The 20,418-nt window shown below is 38.3% G+C and overlaps 1 protein-coding gene across 2 annotated transcripts; it reads left to right on the top strand.

The window, feature by feature from the left end:
• Positions 1 to 5,227: 5,227 nt before the first annotated feature.
• On the top strand, positions 5,228 to 10,251 carry LOC107768642 (proline transporter 2). Of its 2 annotated transcripts, none has more exons than XM_016587768.2 (7): positions 5,228 to 5,465; positions 6,901 to 7,079; positions 7,176 to 7,270; positions 8,345 to 8,534; positions 9,028 to 9,152; positions 9,283 to 9,498; positions 9,774 to 10,251. In XM_016587768.2, the coding sequence occupies exons 2-7, from the start codon at positions 6,932 to 6,934 to the stop codon at positions 10,149 to 10,151; spliced, it is 1,152 nt and encodes a 383-aa protein (XP_016443254.1). In that variant the 5' UTR covers positions 5,228 to 5,465; positions 6,901 to 6,931; the 3' UTR covers positions 10,152 to 10,251. The 2 variants fall into 2 exon arrangements, with proteins under 2 accessions (XP_016443254.1, XP_075108310.1); XM_075252209.1 differs by having other exon boundaries at positions 5,257 to 5,465; positions 6,855 to 7,079.
• Positions 10,252 to 20,418: the final 10,167 nt, after the last annotated feature.

The raw sequence follows: 20,418 nt of genomic DNA, 5'->3' as shown, positions 1-20,418 counted from the left end.
TCAGTTCAACAAGTCATCAAATAGAATCGTACTCATATGGTACCTCGTTCCCACATTACCGATCATCCTCGCACGGCAAACACCTCGTGCCGCAATATAAATCACATCCGCACAGTAAAGACCTCGTGCCACAAAATAAGTCACACTCGCATAGCAAAGACCTCGTGCCACAACTTAAATCATACCGCACGGTAAAGATCTCGTGCTATAATATAAACCACACCGCACGGTAAAGACCTTGTACCATATTATAAACCACACCGCACAGCAAAGACCTCGTGCTATAATATTGTATCCGTGTCAGTTACCAATAACATATTCAAGAGGAATTTATCGAGAATTAAATAAAGTAATGCATGATATCAACTTTCTTCTTTTACTTCAATCATCTATGTTTCCAATAACTCAACAGAATATGAGAGAACGACTCCACGTAGGTAAATCCATCTTGGCAACCAAATTTTCAAGTAACAACAGAGACACAAATTAGCATGTCAGAAAAAATGCAACAAATCACGTAAAATACATGACACACACAAAGAAGTCATGAGCACACACAACAATATCCCTTTTTCACCAACGCACAAACATCATCAACAAAACGCCCTCACGCCATCACATAACAACCCCACATAGCCACCTTCATCTCACCGCATGCGCACAATAAAATAAATGCCCGCCTTGTCTTGCCACACACGTATTAGCAATATCTCAACTTGTCTCGCCATATGCTCAAACCCATATATATATATATATATATATATATATATATATATATATATATATATATATATTATAGCACGCCTTATCTCGCCGCATGTGCAATATCAATAACAATAATAGCACAGCAGAAATCTCATGCAAACACCCGAACAATCCATTCAACAAGTCCACATGTGTCATAATCACAACAACACAATCATGCCAAAAAATTTCATCCAAACACAAACTCACAATTTGCCAACGTAGTGCATAAGGACAAACCAATAAAGAAAATATGGATAGGTGTTCAATATATAAGCATGAATTCAGCTAACTCAGTTTAGCAACAAACGCCCAACTTGACCAATTTTCTAGCATGGAACATGAACTCAAGTAATCATCCAAAGAGGAGACACGTAGTGTAGAGATCTCACAATCAAAAAAGGCAATAAGAGCAACCTCGGGTCAAATTCGATCATAAGTCATACATACGACCCCGTTTACACACTCGTCACCTCGCGAACACATCGTTTCAAACATTTCACAAATAAGAAATTAAGTCAAATTCCAAGGGAAATTTTACATACACAAAGTTAGGCAAGATACTTATCTCGAACAAGCTAAATCAATACTCTAAGAAGCCCTTCCCACGTGAAACAACCTCTGGACGACTCGAATCTAACCAAAACAACTTAATATGATCAATAAAAGCCGCAGGAAACAAGCTCAAACGATAAATCTACGATATTGGTTCAATTATGTAAATTCAACCCTGGGCTCGCACACCGAAACCCGATAAAACTCATAAATGTAGAACACACATTTAAATACGAGTCCAACTATACTAATTTTATCCAATTTCGATCTCAAATCGACCTTCAAATCATCAAATTTCATTTAGAAAAGTTTTACTAAAATCCTCAATTTTTCTCACTTAAATTCATCAAATAAATTCCAAAAATAAGGTTGGAATCATGAATAATAAATAAATCCGAGTAAAAAATACTTACCCCAATCCAAATCATAAATATTCCCTCCAAAATCGCCCAAATCCGAGCTCTATAACTCAAAATGTGATAAAATAACTCAAAACCGTCTAAATGAATTTTATATAAGTCTGCCCAAGGGTTCTCTTTGCGATCGCGGGACCAACTTCGCGATCGCGAAGAACAAATCATCAGCTAGAAAAAATCCTCTTTTGCAAATGCGTTATGGCACCCGCGAACGTGATGCGCAACCCCCACTGGCCTACGCGCACGCGGTCACCCACACGCGAACGTGAAAGACAACAACCAGGCGGCCCCATCCAGTCTTCACTCTACGTGAACGCGACCGCATGGCTACAAAAGCAGTGACCACAACTCATTAATGCTCCGCGAACACAACCATCTCATCACGAACGCGATGACCAAACACCAGCCTCCCAAATAATACTTCGCGATCGCAATCGCGACCACTCTTCCGCAATCGCGATGAAAACCATATCGCCAGAAAATCTGCAATCCAAACATGAGTGAAAATTATCTGAAACATGTCCGAGGCCCCCGGGACCCGTCCAATCACACCAACCAATCCCAAAATATAATGCGGACCTACTCGAGGCCACAAATCACACCAAAATATTAAAACTATGAATTGCACCTCAATTCAAGCCTAATGAACTAATGGACTTTCAACTTCCAAAACTCACGCTGAACTATATCAAATCAACTTAGAATGACCTCAAATTTTGCATGTCTCAAATGACATACCTATACCAACTCCCGGAACCTCAATATGACCCCATTATCTATAAAGTTAACTCTCGGTCAAACCTATCAACCTTCCAAACCTTCAATTATTCAACTTTCACCAATTCAAGCCAACACAACCTAGGAGCCTCCAAATTTCCATCTGAACATCCGCCTAAGTCCAAAATTTTCATTCAGACCTAATGGAATAATAAAACTCTAATCCGAGATCAAATACGCAAAAGTCAACTTGGTCAACTCTTCCAAGTTAAAGCTTCTAAAATGAGAATCATTCTTCCAAATTAATCCTGAATCGCTCGAAAACCAAAGCTGACCATACACACAAGTCATAATACATCATGTAAAGCTACTCGCGGCCTCGAACTACTGAACGGAAATGCAAATGATCAAAATAATTGGTTGGGTTGTTACATACACGTATGTTATACATTTGTACTTGTTCTTATGTTGTGCCTTGATTGGGACGTGTGAACTCTGTGACACATATCTGATGTTTTATATGACTACTTGAACTTGGTTGCTGTAATTAATTTAGTTGTGATCATGCCTTATCCGTATTTTTATTGTTATCGTGTTCTTGTGCGCTTTATTGATGAGTTATGAGGATATGTCTCTTGATGATAATTTGTTATCTTACACTGTTGTGACTATGGAACTTGTGGACATGTTGGGCGGATTGATTGTGATGATATTGTGGGTACGATAGTTTTGCCATACGATTGTGATAATTATTGCGCACGGGCCGAAATAAAGGTGGCAATTTTCGGGCTTGCCCATGTGGCGAAATAAGGGTGACATTTGTTGATATTGCATGCGGAGAAATAAGGGTGATATTTGTCGATATTGCATACAGCGAAATAAGAGTGGCATTGTTGATGATGTTATGTGATGGTTTGAGGTGATTTTGTTGATGATGTTTATGTGGTGGTACGAGAGTGATATTTTTGAATGTGCATGTGAATTCTCTATGCTTGTCATGCATTTTTACATGATTTTTGCATTGCATTTAACATGCTAATCTATACCTCTATTATTATTTGATGATTTGTTTGTCAAGATGGATTTACCTCTGTGGAGTTGATATCTCATATTTTGTTGAGTTGTCGGTAGCATATCGGATTGACGTGATAAGAAAGTTGTCTACATGCATTGATACATTTGATTCTTGAAAGGTTCTCTTGAACGTGTTATTTGGCCACTGATATGGAATCGGATCATGTTGGACACATGTTTACAATCACGTATAATTATTGAGCACACATATTATATAGTGCATATCTCTTTGTGAGCGGGGTTGGTGCAAGTTGTATTTGTTGAACATGTACAATTGGTAGAGTTTGTTTATTACCCTATCCCAGTTGTGCACCTTTACTGTTGATATTCTTTGTTCCATAATTATCTTTCTAGAATATTCTTTATATATTATATATGTTATTGAGTTGCACAGGTTCTACAAAGTAAGTATCTTTTGAATTAAAAACCTCATCACTACTTCTCTAAGGTTAGTCAAGATACTTACTGAGTACATAGGGTCGGTTGTACTCATAATACACTTCTGCACCTTGCGTGAAGATTCTGGAGCTAAGTAGTCGTGGAAGACGAAGCCTTACCTTGGAGACGTTCCAGCATTCCGGATTCCAGCTACCTTTTTATTCGTGGTAGTTTAGGACTTTATTTTTCTTTATGTAAACTTCAAACAGATGATGTATTTATTCTTGTTATCAGCTTTATAAATCTAATTTTAGTGGCTCATGACTTGTACTACCAACCCTTGGGGTAGTTGTATTGAATGTTTTTGCAATTTTATTTATAATATTGATGATTTATCAATATAGTAGTAACTTTTATTACTTGGCTTACCTACCGGATTGGATTAGGTGCCATCACGACTTTGTGAGATTTTGGGTCGTGACTTTAAAACATCACCAATAAATATAACTGCAAGCTCTAATACCACTATGTTGAGGAAAAACAAGCACTAAATAGTGTGCGACAAGGTAACGATGAGAAATACCCACATCAAACTTTTTCAACTTATTTGAATCAAGATAAGACAAACAAACTCATGTACATACGTATTCGAGCAGCAAGTATATCAAGCATTGTCAAATATATGCAAAAAAAATAATCAAACAAAGAAGATTCCAAGAGTTAACGTGAAAACCTCTTCAATATGAAAAGTAAAAACCACCACGGACCTCGGGTCCACAAAGCTCCACCAAAATGAATCAACACAAATTACAAAAAAATTCTAAATTGGTGATAAAGCAAGTGTTTAACCAATTGACAACAATAAAAGTAATATTGCACTAAAACAATTGAAGAAAGGGAAAGAATTCGCCCAAAATGAGCTACTATTCACGCTACTAAAATTGAAGTTACGGGCCTCCAAATCCAATTTCCACCATTAAAATCCAAAAATCAAATATTGACAACTCTTAGTTCAAATTTGAGCACGATCGTTCCTCTTTTAAGTTTATCGTTGCAAAATAAGGCATACCTTAATATGAAAAAGTTCTACATTACCTTTTCATGACTTGCTCTCCCAAGGGTTGTCTTTGTCATCTTGTAATCTTCAAGGTTATATATACGTCTTTTGTACATCTAGCGTCTTAACCACTCATTCAATTATCCAAATCAGTGTTATAGACACATTTTCCACAAATATTCATCCGTGCTAATTGTCTTTTAGCCCACCTAGTCTATCATCAAAAAAGAAAGGACAGAGAAAAGACCAAGTCAAAAGAAGAGCAATTAATTTTTGAAGACATGGAAAACAAAAGAGATAGAGAAGCCCCACAACTGTAGTATTTGGAAAACTTTGTATCTTCCCAATTGCAACTATATATAAATGTTTTAGCTCAGTCTCAGCTTTCTAACACCAAATTATGCATTAACAATATAGGTTGGAAATGGGAGAAGAAGAACAAAAAAAGGAAGAGGTCATTAGTTCCAGTAATCATGTGGCTATAGAAGTTGAAGTTCCTGAAACTCATCATCAGATTGGCCAAGGTCTATCTCCCTGCATGCATGCTCCTCTCTTGTTTTCCGATCCTCTTTTCTAATTGGCATTTGTTTCATAAGACTGACAAATATTCAAACTAATCGACAATGGTTAGTAAATATGTATTTTTACCTAAATGTTTCACTTTTTCTCATAGTAAATTAACAATTGGCAAATTCGAAAAGGAGAAGTATTGTTTCCTACTATAATTTTGCAAATCTAAGATGTGCACATTTTTTCTTATATTAAGTGAATGATTCGTACTTTATTTTGTCCCGAAAACACTACAAATTCTTGGGATCAGTACAGACTTAGCAAAAAACATGACACAGTAGAAGAAAAAATCCATATATGTGATATTTACTGCTCTCTCCGTTTTAATTTAGTTGAGGTTGTTTGATTCGGCTCACAACTTAATTAAAAAAAAGACTTTTGAAATTTGTGGTCTTAAAAGCTTGAGGGATAAAAATCAATGATATTTGTGTGGTTTTAAAAGTTTCTCATTAAGGATAAAATAGGTAAAATGAAGAGTTTAAAGTTAAATTATTTTCAATTGTCGAAATGTGTCATTTGTTTTGGAAATGACTAATAAGGAAAGTGTGTCATCTAACTTGAAATAGAGGGAGTAGTTGGGAATACGTTTTGGTCTTGTTAGATAACTTCTACAATATTTTACTTTTATGTTATTTAGTACGATGATAATATGAGTTGAGCTTAGATGGAGAAGTGAACATTCACATAGCCGACACCCACTTGTTTGGAAAGATTGAGAGTAATTATTATTGTTGTTTGAACTATTGTAGTGATACTCTTGTAAAATTTTGAAGGATATGTGCATGAAGGACAATGCAGTATTTTGTCTAAAATTTATAGAGTATATGCTGAAAACTTAGGAGTAGGGCCTCAATAAGTGCATTGCGAACAATTAATCCTTGAACTTAATTATGATTAGCTGTTTTTCATTTGAAAAATCTACAGATAATTCTGAGATTTTCTTTCTATTATTAGAACTGATTTTTTTGAGAGTTGAAGTAAGAAAGAGCAAATGTTATGGGTGTATTTGATATGAATTTTCTCATGTTTGGTTATCCTAAATTGTTGAAAAAATATTTCATTAAGAACACATTTTACTCTAATTTAAGGCTTCTCCATTTTTCAGTTCGGCGCTAGACAACTAGTTTTTTATAGTGAGGAAATGGATAGAGTGAGGAGGATGGTAAATATTGACCTTACTAACCTTTTGAGTGTAATCTTCAATCTATAACCGCTACAAGTATCTTTGAACAGTGCAAAATATTTTCCTTCGTATCAAAAACACTGTATGTGTTACTCGTATTTATTGGTTTGTTAAAACTTTCGTAATTTGTGTCTTCTGTTTCCTGTTGGGAAAAATGTAGATTCATTCATTCAAGTGGGAGTTCTTATGTGTACTGGTTTGAACAGTGCTTACGCGCTTGGATATGCTGGCGCAATCATGGTACCTCTGGGATGGATTGGAGGTGTGATTGGTCTGATGTTAGCAACAGTGATATCATTATATGCTAATGCTCTAATTGCCAAGATTCATGAATATGGGGGAAAGAGGCATATCAGATATAGAGACCTTGCTGGATTCATATATGGTGCGTGCGAGAAAATTCATATCAACATATAGTCTTTTTATTTAACATCTCAGTTTATTTAACTTAGTTAATTTATTGGGATGTCGGCTGATGCAGGTCAGAAAGCTTATGTACTTGTTTGGGGATTACAGTATGCAAATCTATTCTTGATAAATATTGGATATATCATTTTGGGTGGACAGGCATTGAAGGTAAGATATTTTGCATCGTGAGAATATATTAATCATAAATTGACTTGTTTTACGTTAATGGAAAATCTATTGCACCCATACAGACTAAGATCTTAATTCCCATGGCAAGGAAAGGCCGAGTGGGAGGGGAAGTCAGCTAACAGCTTCTTTGTCACGTGCGTTTTTCAAATTTGACAGTCAAGATCCATAAATATGCCTTGGATGAGCCTAACAGTCGTGTACCTGGAAGCACTTTTATTTTCAACAGCCAGAAGGTAAAAAAGACAACCCACCACTATAGTGGAAGATCTTTCACTTCACCGTAGTAGGAACCTCACTAACCTTCTACATCAGTTAATCTAACTATAGGGATCACCCTCCTGCCTTACCCACCCACCCTAAACGAGCCAAGACAAGCTATACCGAAGGAGATAAATTTCATACCCTACCAAGTTCTAGGGCTTGCCTTGATACCCTGGCTTAAAACCAGCAATGCGAGCAAAGCAGCGTTATATTGGAAGAAAAATATCTATATGGATGATACCAATTACTTGGAATTAAGCCTTAATAATTGTTAGTAGTATGTTTGCTTTAGGTCTAATATATGCTAAGAATCTTTTAGTCTTGTTAGAAATTTATGGGTCAACAAAAAGTATATATAGAGAATTTCTAGAACGAGGCGATGTATTACCAATATTGGATTATGAAGAGCTTAATGGATGTAGTCAACCAGAACTTGCTTGGAATTGAGGCATTCGTAGTTGTTAGTAGTTGTGTCACTAAAGTTAATTAGATAAAAAACCGTATCCTTTTCCCACTCCTATCTTTTTGTCCTTAAGATACCTGTGTTAGCTTGTCACAGTAATATTCACAGTCTGGTCCCTAGCTCCTCAGTCCTGATATCTCCTCCCTACACCCAAAAGATGGCGAGGTTGAGAAAAGAAGAGACAATGAATAAGAGGGGGAGAAGGGAAGTTGTTCGAAAACCGTAAACCGTTGAAGTATTCAAAGAAGAGGAAGAATTCATCTTGAAATGTTAATTTTTTATTGGTTATGTGGTAGAAATCATTCTGAACGAGTATTTGTGATTGGCAGGCTTTCTATATTATCTTTAGAGACGATGATGAGATGAAGTTGCCGTACTTCACAGCAATTGCGGGATTGGGATGTGTTCTTTTTGCCATCGCCGTACCACATTTATCAGGCCTAAGGGCTTGGCTAGCGGTTTCAACATTCTTCAGTCTAGTCTATATCACTATAACCTTTGTTTTGTCTCTTCAAGATGGTATGCATGTCTCTCTCCTTAATATGATCTGACTACATCAGATCATATTAAATTGAAGTTCTGTATGCTCAATGTCATTAGATGGAGCTTGTCTGGTTGTTGCACTCAGTAAAACAACTGCCTAAGTCTACTTCTCGGTTTCAACATTTACCTTATTATTAGACATGCTATATTAACATCACCTTTTCTACCAAATATCTGTCATAAGATAATTCTTCACATTTAGTGACATGGGGTTGCAGGTCTCAAAGATAAAGCCCCCGGTCGACTAATATACTAAGTACTATTAGAATCGGTGTGGCTCTGTTTCTCTCTGAAATGGGAAATATATCTATTTTGTCAATGGTTTTCTTACTTATTAGTATGTGTTATTACATTGGTTTTCTAGAAATTAACTTCACGTGAACCATCCGTGTAATATATAATTTCAAACTCTACTCTCTGAAGAACTATTAGTTTCACACACATCTTTCTCTTCTGTCCTGAATCTTAGGTATGAATGCTCCACCTAGGGACTATAGCATTCCAGGATCAAATGCAAGAAGAGTTTTTGCAACTATTGGTGCGACAGGAAACCTTGTTTTTGCATTTAACTCCGGAATGGTTCCAGAGATCCAGGTAGCTATATAAACTAGAAATACAGTAGCCTTGTGAACTAAGTGTCACTTTAGTAATGAATTTGTGTGATGGACTGTATCTTTTTATCGATCATTTTTTACCATCATAAAAGTATATGCTTGTGTAACAGGCTACTCTTAGAGCACCTGTTGTCGACAACATGTTGAAAGCCCTATATATACATTTCACTATAGGACCTGCACCTGTTTTTGCCGTTACATTCGTGGGATATTGGGCTTATGGATCAAGAACGTCGTCCTATTTGCTCAACAATGTCAGTGGCCCAGTTTGGGTGAAGGCACTAGCCAACCTTGCTGCTTTCTTGCAATCCGTCATATCTTTGCACGTAAGAATATCTTTACTTTGATCTTACGTTAAATTTTTTTCCGCCCTCTCTTGGTTTTCAAACAAAAAGTTCAGCTCTTTACTATCAGAGATGTAGGACGGGTTAATGTGGGTTCAACATAACACGACACTTTAGGCTCGAATTATATATACATTATATATAAAAAGACATATAAGATTACGTTTATTCTGAAAATAGTGACTCTAAATCTTAAACTCGCCACTGGTTACCCTCATTTTCTGCTCTAAAGGTTGCCATGTTTTTGCTTATTGTAGATATTTGCAAGTCCAACATATGAATTCCTGGACACCAAATATGGATTCAAAGGAAGTGCAGTCAATTTTCGGAACATTGCATTTAGAACAGTAGTCAGAGGTAGTTATCTAGCAATTACTACGTTCTTGTCAGCTTTATTACCTTTCCTCGGGGATTTCATGAGCCTCACTGGTGCTATCAGCACATTTCCACTCACATTCATTCTCCCTAACCACATGTACCTTGTTGCCATGAAAAAGCAGTTGTCTTCACTACAAAAGAAGTGGCATTGGCTAAATATTGTCTTCTTTGGTTTCGCATCTGCTACTGTTTTAGTAGCTGCCTTCAGACTCATTGTAGTGGACTCAAAAACTTACCACATATTTGCAGATTTATAACTCTTTATGTTTATATATGGGGAAAATGTCTCTGTTCATATATATTCTTGGTATTTCAAGTAATAATGACAATATTTTCAATTGAAACAAGAGCTTTATCATATCGTTTCTCCTCAGTGAGGTAAATGGTAATGGTGTGGCTTCTTGTTCGCTGCCATCTATTCCATCCATTTCAATTAATATGATTGTTTTTCATTGAGTACGAAATTTAAGACTTTTTCACACATGCGCCATTTTGGCCGTAGAACAGAATTTTGTTAGCTCAAATATAAAAGATACTCCCTCCTTTTGATTTTATATGGACCTATTTGACTAAGTATACATTTCTGTAAGATTCTCCATTATTTAAGAAAGAAAGAAAAAAATTTAAAACTAGGGATTATAAAATCATGTTCTAAGGATAATTAAAGTAAATTATATATTTTCATATATGAAAATATATCTTTTTTTAAAATAAACTAAAAAAGGAAATAATGTCACAAATAGAAAATTAATGCTTCACTAGGGAAAGATAAAAAAAAATTGTACGCTGATTATAACTAGTCATAAAATAGAAGAAAAGTCGAAGTAAAGCAAGAGAATAATAGAGAAAAATTAAGACAAGAAGAAGAGATGATCTTTTATTAAATTTGTGTATATAAGCTTTGCGCATAGTCTCCATATATAGGCCTCAAACATCATAAGTTATAAAAGGAAATCTAATCCACATAAATCCATAATATTATTATTTTAGGGGTTATTGGAGTTACTCCTATAGAAATTATACATATAATGAAAAAGAATTCGCCCATCCATAAAAATAATTAGTATTTATAACATTATCGCATTTAATAGTTTATTGATAAGTTATGTGTCTTGCTATATTTTGATGATTTAACAAACTTATTGTTGAGAACGAGATGGGGAACCTGTTCCACATCCTCTCAGTGTTCAAGATCAACAAGTCTCAAGTCTGGGACATGTTCCAACATTCAGAGTCAAAGAAACAACAGAGGGAACAGATCGACATCAGTTCCCTTGCTGATAGTACCAGTCAACTCCCTACAGCTGTAAAGTGACTGCAATTGTTCCTATGCACACACGCAACAGTGCAAATAGTGAAGCAGTCACTTTATGGGGAATGCCTTTGTACCAAACATGCTTGCATCATTCAAGTGATGTCACTTATATAATATTAACATGAAGCAAAGGCGAAATCCAACAAGGGTAGGTTGTGATTTTTAATCCCGTGAGCTGAGAGTTTTTCACGTAATTAAAACTCAACTGTGTTATTTACTTTCAGCTGTGTGAGTATGTTTTGTGGGAACTAATAGAACCTGGTTCTCTATATAAGTTTGGTGGACCCTTAGTTTGTATCAATTGGTATCAGAGCTCGTTCTTTCTATCAAGCTAACACCTAGAAAGGATCCTCATGGCTGCTCCACCAAACTTCGAAGAATGTCAATCCACCTACAGACCACCAAGATTCAATGGCCAGTACTACGGATGATGGAAGACAAGGATGCATGATTTTATCATGGCTGAAGATTCAGAACTTTGGGATGTTATCTGCGATGGTCCCTTTGTTCCTATGAAAACCATTGAGGAACCAGCAGTGACATTTCCAAAAGTCTAGGAAGTAATACAGCGATGCTGAACGCAAGGTTATAGAGAAGAACTTTCGAGCAAAGAAAATCCTCGTCTGTGGCATTGGGCTGGATGAATATAACAGGATTTCTGCTTATCAATCTGCCAAGGAGATCTGGGAAGCTCTCCAAACAGCATACGAAGGGACAACTCAAGTCAAGCAGTCGAAGATTGATATGCTAACCACTGAGTATGAACTCTTCAGGATGATGAGTCCATTTAGGACATGCACACTCGATTCACCTCTATCATCAATGAGCTCCATTCCCTGGGAGAAATCATTCCAATGAACAAACTTGTCAAGAAAATACTCAACGTATTACCTAGTTCCTGGGAAAGCAAAGTAAATGATATCACTGAGGTAAAGAATATACAAAAGCTAACCATTGATGAACTCATTGGTAATTTGAAAACTTATGAAATAAAGAAGAAAAAGGATCATGGGAGAAGAGAGCCCAAAATGGAGAAGAACCTGATCCTCAAGACAGACAACAATGAATCAAGTGGTGAAGATGTTGATATGGCTTACTTGACAAAGAGATTTCAGAAGATGGTCCGCAGAAATGGAGGTATTCCCAAGAAGGGTAGCTCCAGCAAGCCAAGAAGATATGACTTATGTCATAAGTACGGAAAGCCAAGACATTTCATCAAGGACTGTCCCCTCCTCAAGCAAGACCAGTACAAGCACAACACAGACAAAGCAGCCAAGAGGAACTCGGTTCCTGACAAAAAATTTAAAAGAAAAAAAGTCACTGACAATGTTGTGAAACAAGCTCTTGCTGCATAGGAAGACTCTTCCAGTGAATCTGGAGAAGATGATGCACAAGGTGACACCTCCGCGATGGCAGTCGAAAGTGAAGCAGTTGACTATGATTCCATCTTTGCCCTGATGGCAAAATTTGACAATGATGAAGATAATGATGATGAGGTAAACTTTCTAGACGTTCAAAGAAATCTGAAGTCTTACTCACAGAAAAAGCTTATATCTTTGGGAAATGTTCTAATTGACACTTATCACAGTCTTATAAATGATAAAAATATCTTAACTATAGATTTAGGAGAGGTAGAAAATGAGAGAGATGATTTGGTAGTTGCAGTGGCCGACCTAAAAGAAACCATCGAGAATCTAGTGAAAGAAAAAAGTATTCTGATTAAAAATGTTGAAAACATAGAAAATGAGAGAGATGACCTGTTAGTAGCCGGCGTGGACCTAAAAGAAATAATAGAGGAAGTAAAAAGTGGAAACAGTTCTGGGACTGTCCAAAAGGGAAAGAAAGTTGCAAGTGAGGCACACATTAAGCTTGAAAGTGAACTACAATCTGTGAAATCTAGTATGTATGCTGAACTTGAAAGAAACATGCAGTTTCAAGAAGATCTAGGCAGAGTTAAAAATGACCTCGAAAAATCTCTAAAGTGGACCTGGTCCTCTGATACAATTGCTGCCATGTATACAAGTAATGGTGGGAATAGGCAGGGAGTCGGATTCCATAGGGAAAAGACTCCCTACAATCCACATAGCAAGTATGTTACTGTTCTTGATAACTAGCTTTGCACTCACTATGATAACATTGGTCACTTTAAAGAACACTGTAAGGCTAGAATTCAGTCCCAACAGAAAAACAAGGTGTTTGTTGAAAATGTAACTACTGCTAAGGAACCTCGTCCCTCCGTTAAAATATATATATTGCCTTCATGGACAAAAAAAAGTTTAATTCGACCATTTCCTCACTACAAGGGAGCCAAACTTGTTTGGGTTCCTAAGTCTAATCCTTGATTCCCTTTTACAAGAAGCAGCCAAAAATGGTACATGGATAGTGGTTGTTCTAAGCACATGACTAGAAGCATTAATGATTTCCTTTCACTCAAAGCCCTGCAAGGAGGGAGTGTGTCCTTTGGCAATGGAAAAAAGGGATACATTCTGGGAGTAGGAAGAATTGGGAAGTCACTCACTCACTCAATCAAAAATGAGTACTATGTGAACGGCTTGAAATATATCGTACTGAGTGTTTTCCAAATCTGCGACAAAGGAAACAAAGTCGAGTTTGTGTCAAAAGTTTGCACAGTCACAAATCTTGTGACTAGAGAAGTGGTCCTGATGGCAAAAAGATACAAGAACATTTATGTTGCCGATTTTGAGTCCCTGCAAAACGGGGATCTCACTTGTCTGAGTGTTGTTGATGATGATGCTAAACTATGGCACAGAAGATTGGGTCATGCAAGCTTTACATTTCTGAAAAAACTGGTCAGGAACGACCTGGTTTGTGGCCTGCCGATGTCAAGTTTCAAAGACCACAAGGTATGTGATGCATGTGTAAAAGTAAAGCAAGTCAGGTATTCTTTCAAGCCCAAAAAAGATGTTAGCACCTCAAGGACACTCGATCTCCTCCATATGGATCTGTGTGGACCTATGAGGGTGCCAAGTAGAGGAGGAAAGAAGTACATTTTTATTATAGTGGATGACTACTCTAGACTCACCTGGATCTTGTTCCTCAAAACCAAGGATGAAACTTTTTCAGTGTTTGTTGCCTTCGTGAAGAAGATCCAAGTGAAGTTGAGCTACAATGTTGCGTGTATAAGATCTGATCACGGCACAAAGTTTGATAATGCAAAATTCGACGAATTTTGTGCTGAAAATGGCATAAGTCATAATTTCTCAGCTTCAAGAACACTTCAACAAAATGGTGTCGTGGAGAGGAAAAATAGGACTCTTGAAGACATGGCGAGGAAAATGTTGATTGACAGTGGCATTGCTAAGAACTTCTGGTCAGAAGCAGTTAACACTGTATGCTATTTGGTGAACAGGTGCATGATCAGGTTACTCCTGAACAAGACTCCGTCTGAACTGCTGAACGAAAGGAAACCCAAGCTAACACATTTGAGAACATTTGGAAGCAAATGCTTTGTCCTCAACAATGGTAAGAAAGCTCTTGGAAAATTTGATGCCAAAAGTGAAGAAGGAATCTTTCTGGGCTATTAATCACAAAGCAAAGCTTACAAGGTCTACAACAAAGAACTCAATGTGTTGAGGAAAGCATACACGTGATCTTTGATGAATCACACCACCTACGTGGGAAAGATTCACATGATAAGATTGATCAAGACGGAGAGCAGTCAACTATCCCTGGTGAAGTCATTGATATGACAAATGGAAAGGCTGACATGATGAGCTACGTCAAGGAATCAAATGATGATGATGCAGCCGTATCTCCAGCTGATGTAGAGGAAATTGGTTCCTCGATCACAACAACTAAAACTGAGAACAGAGTTGCTAATGTTATACAAGGAGCCCCAGATATTGAGCTGAGAAGCACGACTCATGTCAACCATGGGTCACATTTAGAAATACCTCGACCCTCTCGCAATGAGATTCAGGTGTCTAACTGGAAGCACAAAAGTTCACATCCTCTTCAAAATGTAATCACTCCTCTTGACTCGGGGATTCAAACTAGATCAAAGTCAATAAATTCACTTGCCTTCTCAGCGTTTCTCTCTCAAGTTGAGCCCAAAAATATCAAGGAAGCATTGAAAGATACTGACTAGATTACTGCTATGTAAGATGAACTTCATCAATTTGAGAGAAATAGCATGTGGCACCTGGTTCCTCGACCTGCTGATAGAACTGTCATAGGAACTAAATGGGTATTTAGAAACAAACTTGATGAGTTTGGGAACACAACAAGGAACAATGCAAGGCTAGTAGTTCAATGGTACAATCAAGAAGAAGGGATTGACTATGATGAAACTTTTTCTCTAGTTGCTCGAATGGAGGCCATCAGAATTCTTATTGCCTTTGCATCTCATATGGAATTCAAATTGTTCCAAATGGATGCCAAAAGTGCATTTCTAAATGGCTTTCTAAAAGAAGAAGTCTTCGTAAAGCAACCACCTGGCTTCGAATGTCATGAGAATCCTAAGCATGTTTTTAAACTCGACAAGGTTATATAGGCTGAAGCAGGCTCCTCCTGTATGGTATCAAAGGTTGTCCAAATTTCTCCTAGAAAATGGCTTTACAAGAGAAAAAATTGACAACACCTTATTTCTGAATAAACGGGGGAGGAACCTGCTCATTGTGCAAGTTTATGTTGACGACATCATCTTTGGTGCAACAAATGATTCTCTATGTGAGGAGTTTGCAAAGCTCATGGGAAGTGAGTTTGAAATGAGCATGGTGGGAGAATTGAATTTCTTCTTGGGTCTGCAAGTTAAGCAAACTCCTAAGGGCACAATGATAAGTCAACAAAAGTACATCAAAGAGCTTTTGAGGAAGCTTGAAATGGAAAGCTCAAAAAGCATTGATACTCATATTGCCACTGTCACTCGTCTGGACATGGATGAACCTGGTTCCCCTGTGAATGAGACTATGTACAGAGGTATCATTGGGCCACTCTTGTATCTCACAGCAAGCAGACCAGATATCGTCTTCAGTGTGGGACTTTGTGCCCGATTTTAATCCAATCCAAAGGAATCTCATCTAAAGGCTACCAAAAGAATCCTGAGGTATCTCAAATGAACGCAGGACCTGGTTCTCTACTATCCATCAGAAGATAATTTCGACTTGATCGGGTATGCTGATTATGCTGGTTATCTGGTGGACATGAAAAGCACTTCTGACATGGCACACTTTCTGGGTTCGTGTCTAATTTCATGCGGTACAAGAAAACAAAACTCAGTGGCTCTTTCAACTGCAGAAGCTGAATATGTGGCGGCTGCCTCTTGTTGTGCTCAATTATTGTGGATCAAGCAGCAACTAGAAGATTTTGGTGTATTTTTTGAGTGTGTGCCGTTACAACACCAGTGCTCTCAACATGGCAAAGAACCCAGTTCAGCATAAGAGAACAAAGCATATTGATGTACGACATCATTTCCTCAGAGACAATGTTGAAAAGGGGCTTATCTGCATAAAGTTCTGCAGCACAGAAGATCAAATTGCAAACATCTTCACCAAAGCACTGAGCAGAGAGCACTTTGAAAAGAATCATCTTGCACTTGAGTTGATAAAATCAAGTTGAGGACCTGGTCCCTCGATGATTGGCCATGAAATAAATGTATAGGTAAAGTTGCTAAAAGGTATTTTCTGGCAAGGTCTAACTCATTTCTATACCGTACAAGGAGACACGCATGACGATTACAGAGCAAACAAGGAGCTAATGTATTGCATCCTCGCAAAAGGATGAGGCTCACATTTACAAAATCTGTCAGGGAACCTGGTTCCTGTGACACAGGTTAGTAGTTCCTTTTGTACTCTCATGCACAATCTTTTTAACGGCTAAAAAGGGTTCCACCTCATTAAAATGCCAGCTTCTTATTTTTCTTTTTGGAACCCAAGAGTCATACCCGTTCTGAAACGACCCGTCTACCCAAAAAATTAATACACCTTCCCAACCGGTCCCGCATCCCCTTTAAATAAATCCAAAGCTCTGTCACTCTCACAACTATTCACATCAAAAGCCAAAAATTCCCTTTTCTCTCAAACAACCGAACACTCTCTTCTTTCATAAACTCTCATTACACTTCATAATGTCTGAAAATCTCGAATCCTCAAATGTCCCCAGTACCATCCCCACCGCATCTCTTGAAGCACCAGTGACAGACTCTACACCACCCAGTCCAAACCCTAAACAGGATTCCCAACCACCCACTGCCTCTTCTCCAAACTAATCGAGTTCTGGTTCTCATCGGAGTCGCAAGACCTCGAATCCCAAGAGGTTTGTAGCTTCGGCCTCTCTCTCCGCCTCGCCGAAAAAAATGGCTTAGGAAGAAACAATAAAAGGAGAAGAAAATCAGGAAGTTTCAAGTCTATATTTGGAAGAAAGTTCTGAGGCACAACAAAGTGTGGTTAACACAATGACTACCCCAAGTCTTGATTTGAATGTTGCAGATCTTACATGCAATATTTCTTCTGTGCCTTCTAAGTTTCCTTTGGGGTTAAAAGAACAAGAATCCATAGAGAATATGTTGTCAATAGCTGCTGAGGGGTGTGTGGATAGTTGCTATGAAGGTGTGTCTGAAACCAATGGGTCTCAAGGGAAGGTGGGAGTCTACATGAAGAGGGTAGGGAACTGGTGCCTATCGAAAATTTGGCACCTGAAAGTACTATTGGGGAACCACTCGAGGGACCTGATACCTCCACCTAAGAGGAGCCCTCTGCTCCTACTTGGGATGAAACCCCATGTTTATCAAAAGAGCCCCATGTCAGTACGGATCCCGCTCCCTCTCCTCATTTCTATGCTGAGCCATTGGCCATTGTTGCTCCCGAGATGAGATCTCTCTCTGAGGAGGAGAATGAAGGTAGTGAAGAAGACTATGATAATGTGGCTTTTGCAAGTTTTATTAGTGCTAGGAGTAGCAGGGAAACGCCCAAAACACCCACTCCTAAAAGACCTACTACTAGGCTGCAACAGAAGGAGGCTCTTGAGTCAACTTTGAAGAAAAGTAAGAAAAATAAAGAAGAGGAGAAGGTTGGTGAAGGATGGAAAGTTAGTACATGAAGAGGTAGTGCCTACAACTCTTGTTGTCAACATTGATGATGAGGTGGATGAGGAACCCAGTCCCTTAATCCGTAAGTCCTCCAAGAAATATGTTGTTCAAAAATTTGGAAAAGAGTCATCTGTGAAAGTGATGGAGGTTAGTAATGTTGAAGTGGGTGAGTCTGGAGAAAAAGTGGCTGAAGGGTCTGGTAAGAACGTGTCTGAGAAATCTGTGTCTGAGAAGGTGTCTGAGAAACCTGCAGAGAAAGCTAAAAGTGTGAGAACATCAGTGAAACGGAAGGCTGGTGCCAATGAGGAACCTGGTTCCTCAAAAAGGACCAAGGTGGGGGGTGGCCAAGAATGAAGGAAGGGAAAATCTGAGAAATCAGAAAGTGTTGTGGGGCAGAACATTTGCCCCTGATATTCTTGACATGCATGGAATGCGTGAAGACGTGGATATCTGTGACTTTCAACAGTGGACACATTTGTTGACAAATGAGAGTCCTAAGGTGTATGAGACAGAGGTGCACAGTTTCTATGCTGACTTTTTCACAGTGAAAGGATGACAACATCTGTATGAAGGTGAACGATGTCGACTTTGTGATGGATGAGGTTATGTTGGGAACCATCCTGGGTGTGCCTACTGGTGGAATATCCTCTATCGAGGAGACTTGTTCTTCCAATTTCAGAAATGCCATTTTGAAGGATGATGTCGTACATCAAGGGGAACGGGTACACAAGAAGGCCCTCCTTCTAGTGTATCAGATGTTATTTGAGATGGTGAACAAAGTGTTTCTCCCTCGTGCAGAAAGGCATTTTATTACGTCTCGAGCAGACTTGTTCCTCATGGAAGCACTGGATGCATACTCCACTATCAATCTGCCCGGTATCATGATTGAGCACATAAAGAAAGTGGCGGATTTCAAGGATGGTAATCATGGGTTGCCCTACGGGTTCTTGCTCACCAAAGTCTTTGAGTTCTTCAAAGTTCTGTTGGGAAAGGCCTCAGTGGGTAATCGCAAGCAGACCTTCTCCAAAACCACCTTAGAAGAGTGTGAGTGCATCGATAAGAAATGAGGGGTCGATAGCAACTCCATTATCTCTCAACTGATTGAAGCTCAGAATATTGCTATGAAGAGATAAGGAAGTTGAAGGCCCGAAATGTTATTCTTGAGGGACATCTTAGTCAGGCCCATGAGGCACCGGGTTCCGTAGCACACACGGCGCAGAGGTTGCCCGTCTGACCAAGGAGAATGCTGATCTCAGGCAACAAGTCGAGGACCTGAAGGAAAGGTTACTCACTGAGCAAGGGTCTGTCAATGCTCGAATGGATATCCCCCTTAGAACTCTTGCCTCCTCATCTTTGCCTCCCCCTTCCAGTGCTCCTTAAAATCGTTCCCTTCCCAGTGTCAAGCTCTAGTGTCTGTTTTCTGTTTTGGTGTTCTGAATTTGGATAGATTGAGTGGTTGATACCTTTTTATTGATTTTATTTTGTGGATGATTTTGCAACAAATGGAACTGCTCCCTGTTTATTTCCAAAATTAATGCATATCCCGTACTTTTGCTATGCTTATCTTATCTATTTCTTGCTCTATTTTCAGTCATGTTTGTGTGCACACAAGTGGCATGAGTTAATCAGGCTAGACTTCTTTTTGTTTATCGCATGTCACTAATCTTTTTATGATGCCAAAAGGGGGAAAATTAATTTAGGGGGAACAAGCACAGTCTCATGTGGAATTTCAATTACAAGTTTGTCATCATCAAAAATGGGGAAATTGATAAGTTATGTGTCTTGCTATGTTTTGATGATTTAACAAACTTATTATTGAGAATCAGATAGGGAACCTGTTCCACATCCTCTCAGTGTTTAAGATCAACAAATCTCAAGTCTGGGACATGTTCCAACATTCTTCGTAATTGCGCAGCTTGCAAACGCGACCCGATAATCGCAATTGCGAAAAAACTCCTGAGCCTATAAAGTCGCAATATGACTGGACCATTGCAATTGCGAACCTCAACATCACAATTGCAATACTGGCTAGGGGTGTTCAAAACCGAACCGAAACCGAAAACCGAACCGAAACCGAAGCTTAATGACTTATTGGTATCGGTTTAACGGACGGGGAACGGATTGAAATTTTTTTATTAACGGCTTATCGATTTGGGGGCGGATT

Source organism: Nicotiana tabacum, chromosome 4 (genome assembly GCF_000715075.1).
Source record: "Nicotiana tabacum cultivar K326 chromosome 4, ASM71507v2, whole genome shotgun sequence".
In the NCBI taxonomy this organism is placed as follows: domain Eukaryota; kingdom Viridiplantae; phylum Streptophyta; class Magnoliopsida; order Solanales; family Solanaceae; genus Nicotiana; species Nicotiana tabacum.
This window is presented reverse-complemented; position numbering and strand designations above follow the sequence as displayed.

Excerpts from the sequence above, each read along its gene's own strand:
- LOC107768642 (XM_075252209.1), top strand. The coding sequence starts at position 5,366 with ATGGGAGAAGAAGAACAAAAAAAGGAAGAGGTCATTAGTTCCAGTAAT. Across the intron at positions 8,535-9,027 it reads TGTTTTGTCTCTTCAAGATG|GTATGAATGCTCCACCTAGG; the intron begins GTATGCATGTCT and ends CCTGAATCTTAG. Across the intron at positions 9,499-9,773 it reads AATCCGTCATATCTTTGCAC|ATATTTGCAAGTCCAACATA; the intron begins GTAAGAATATCT and ends TGCTTATTGTAG.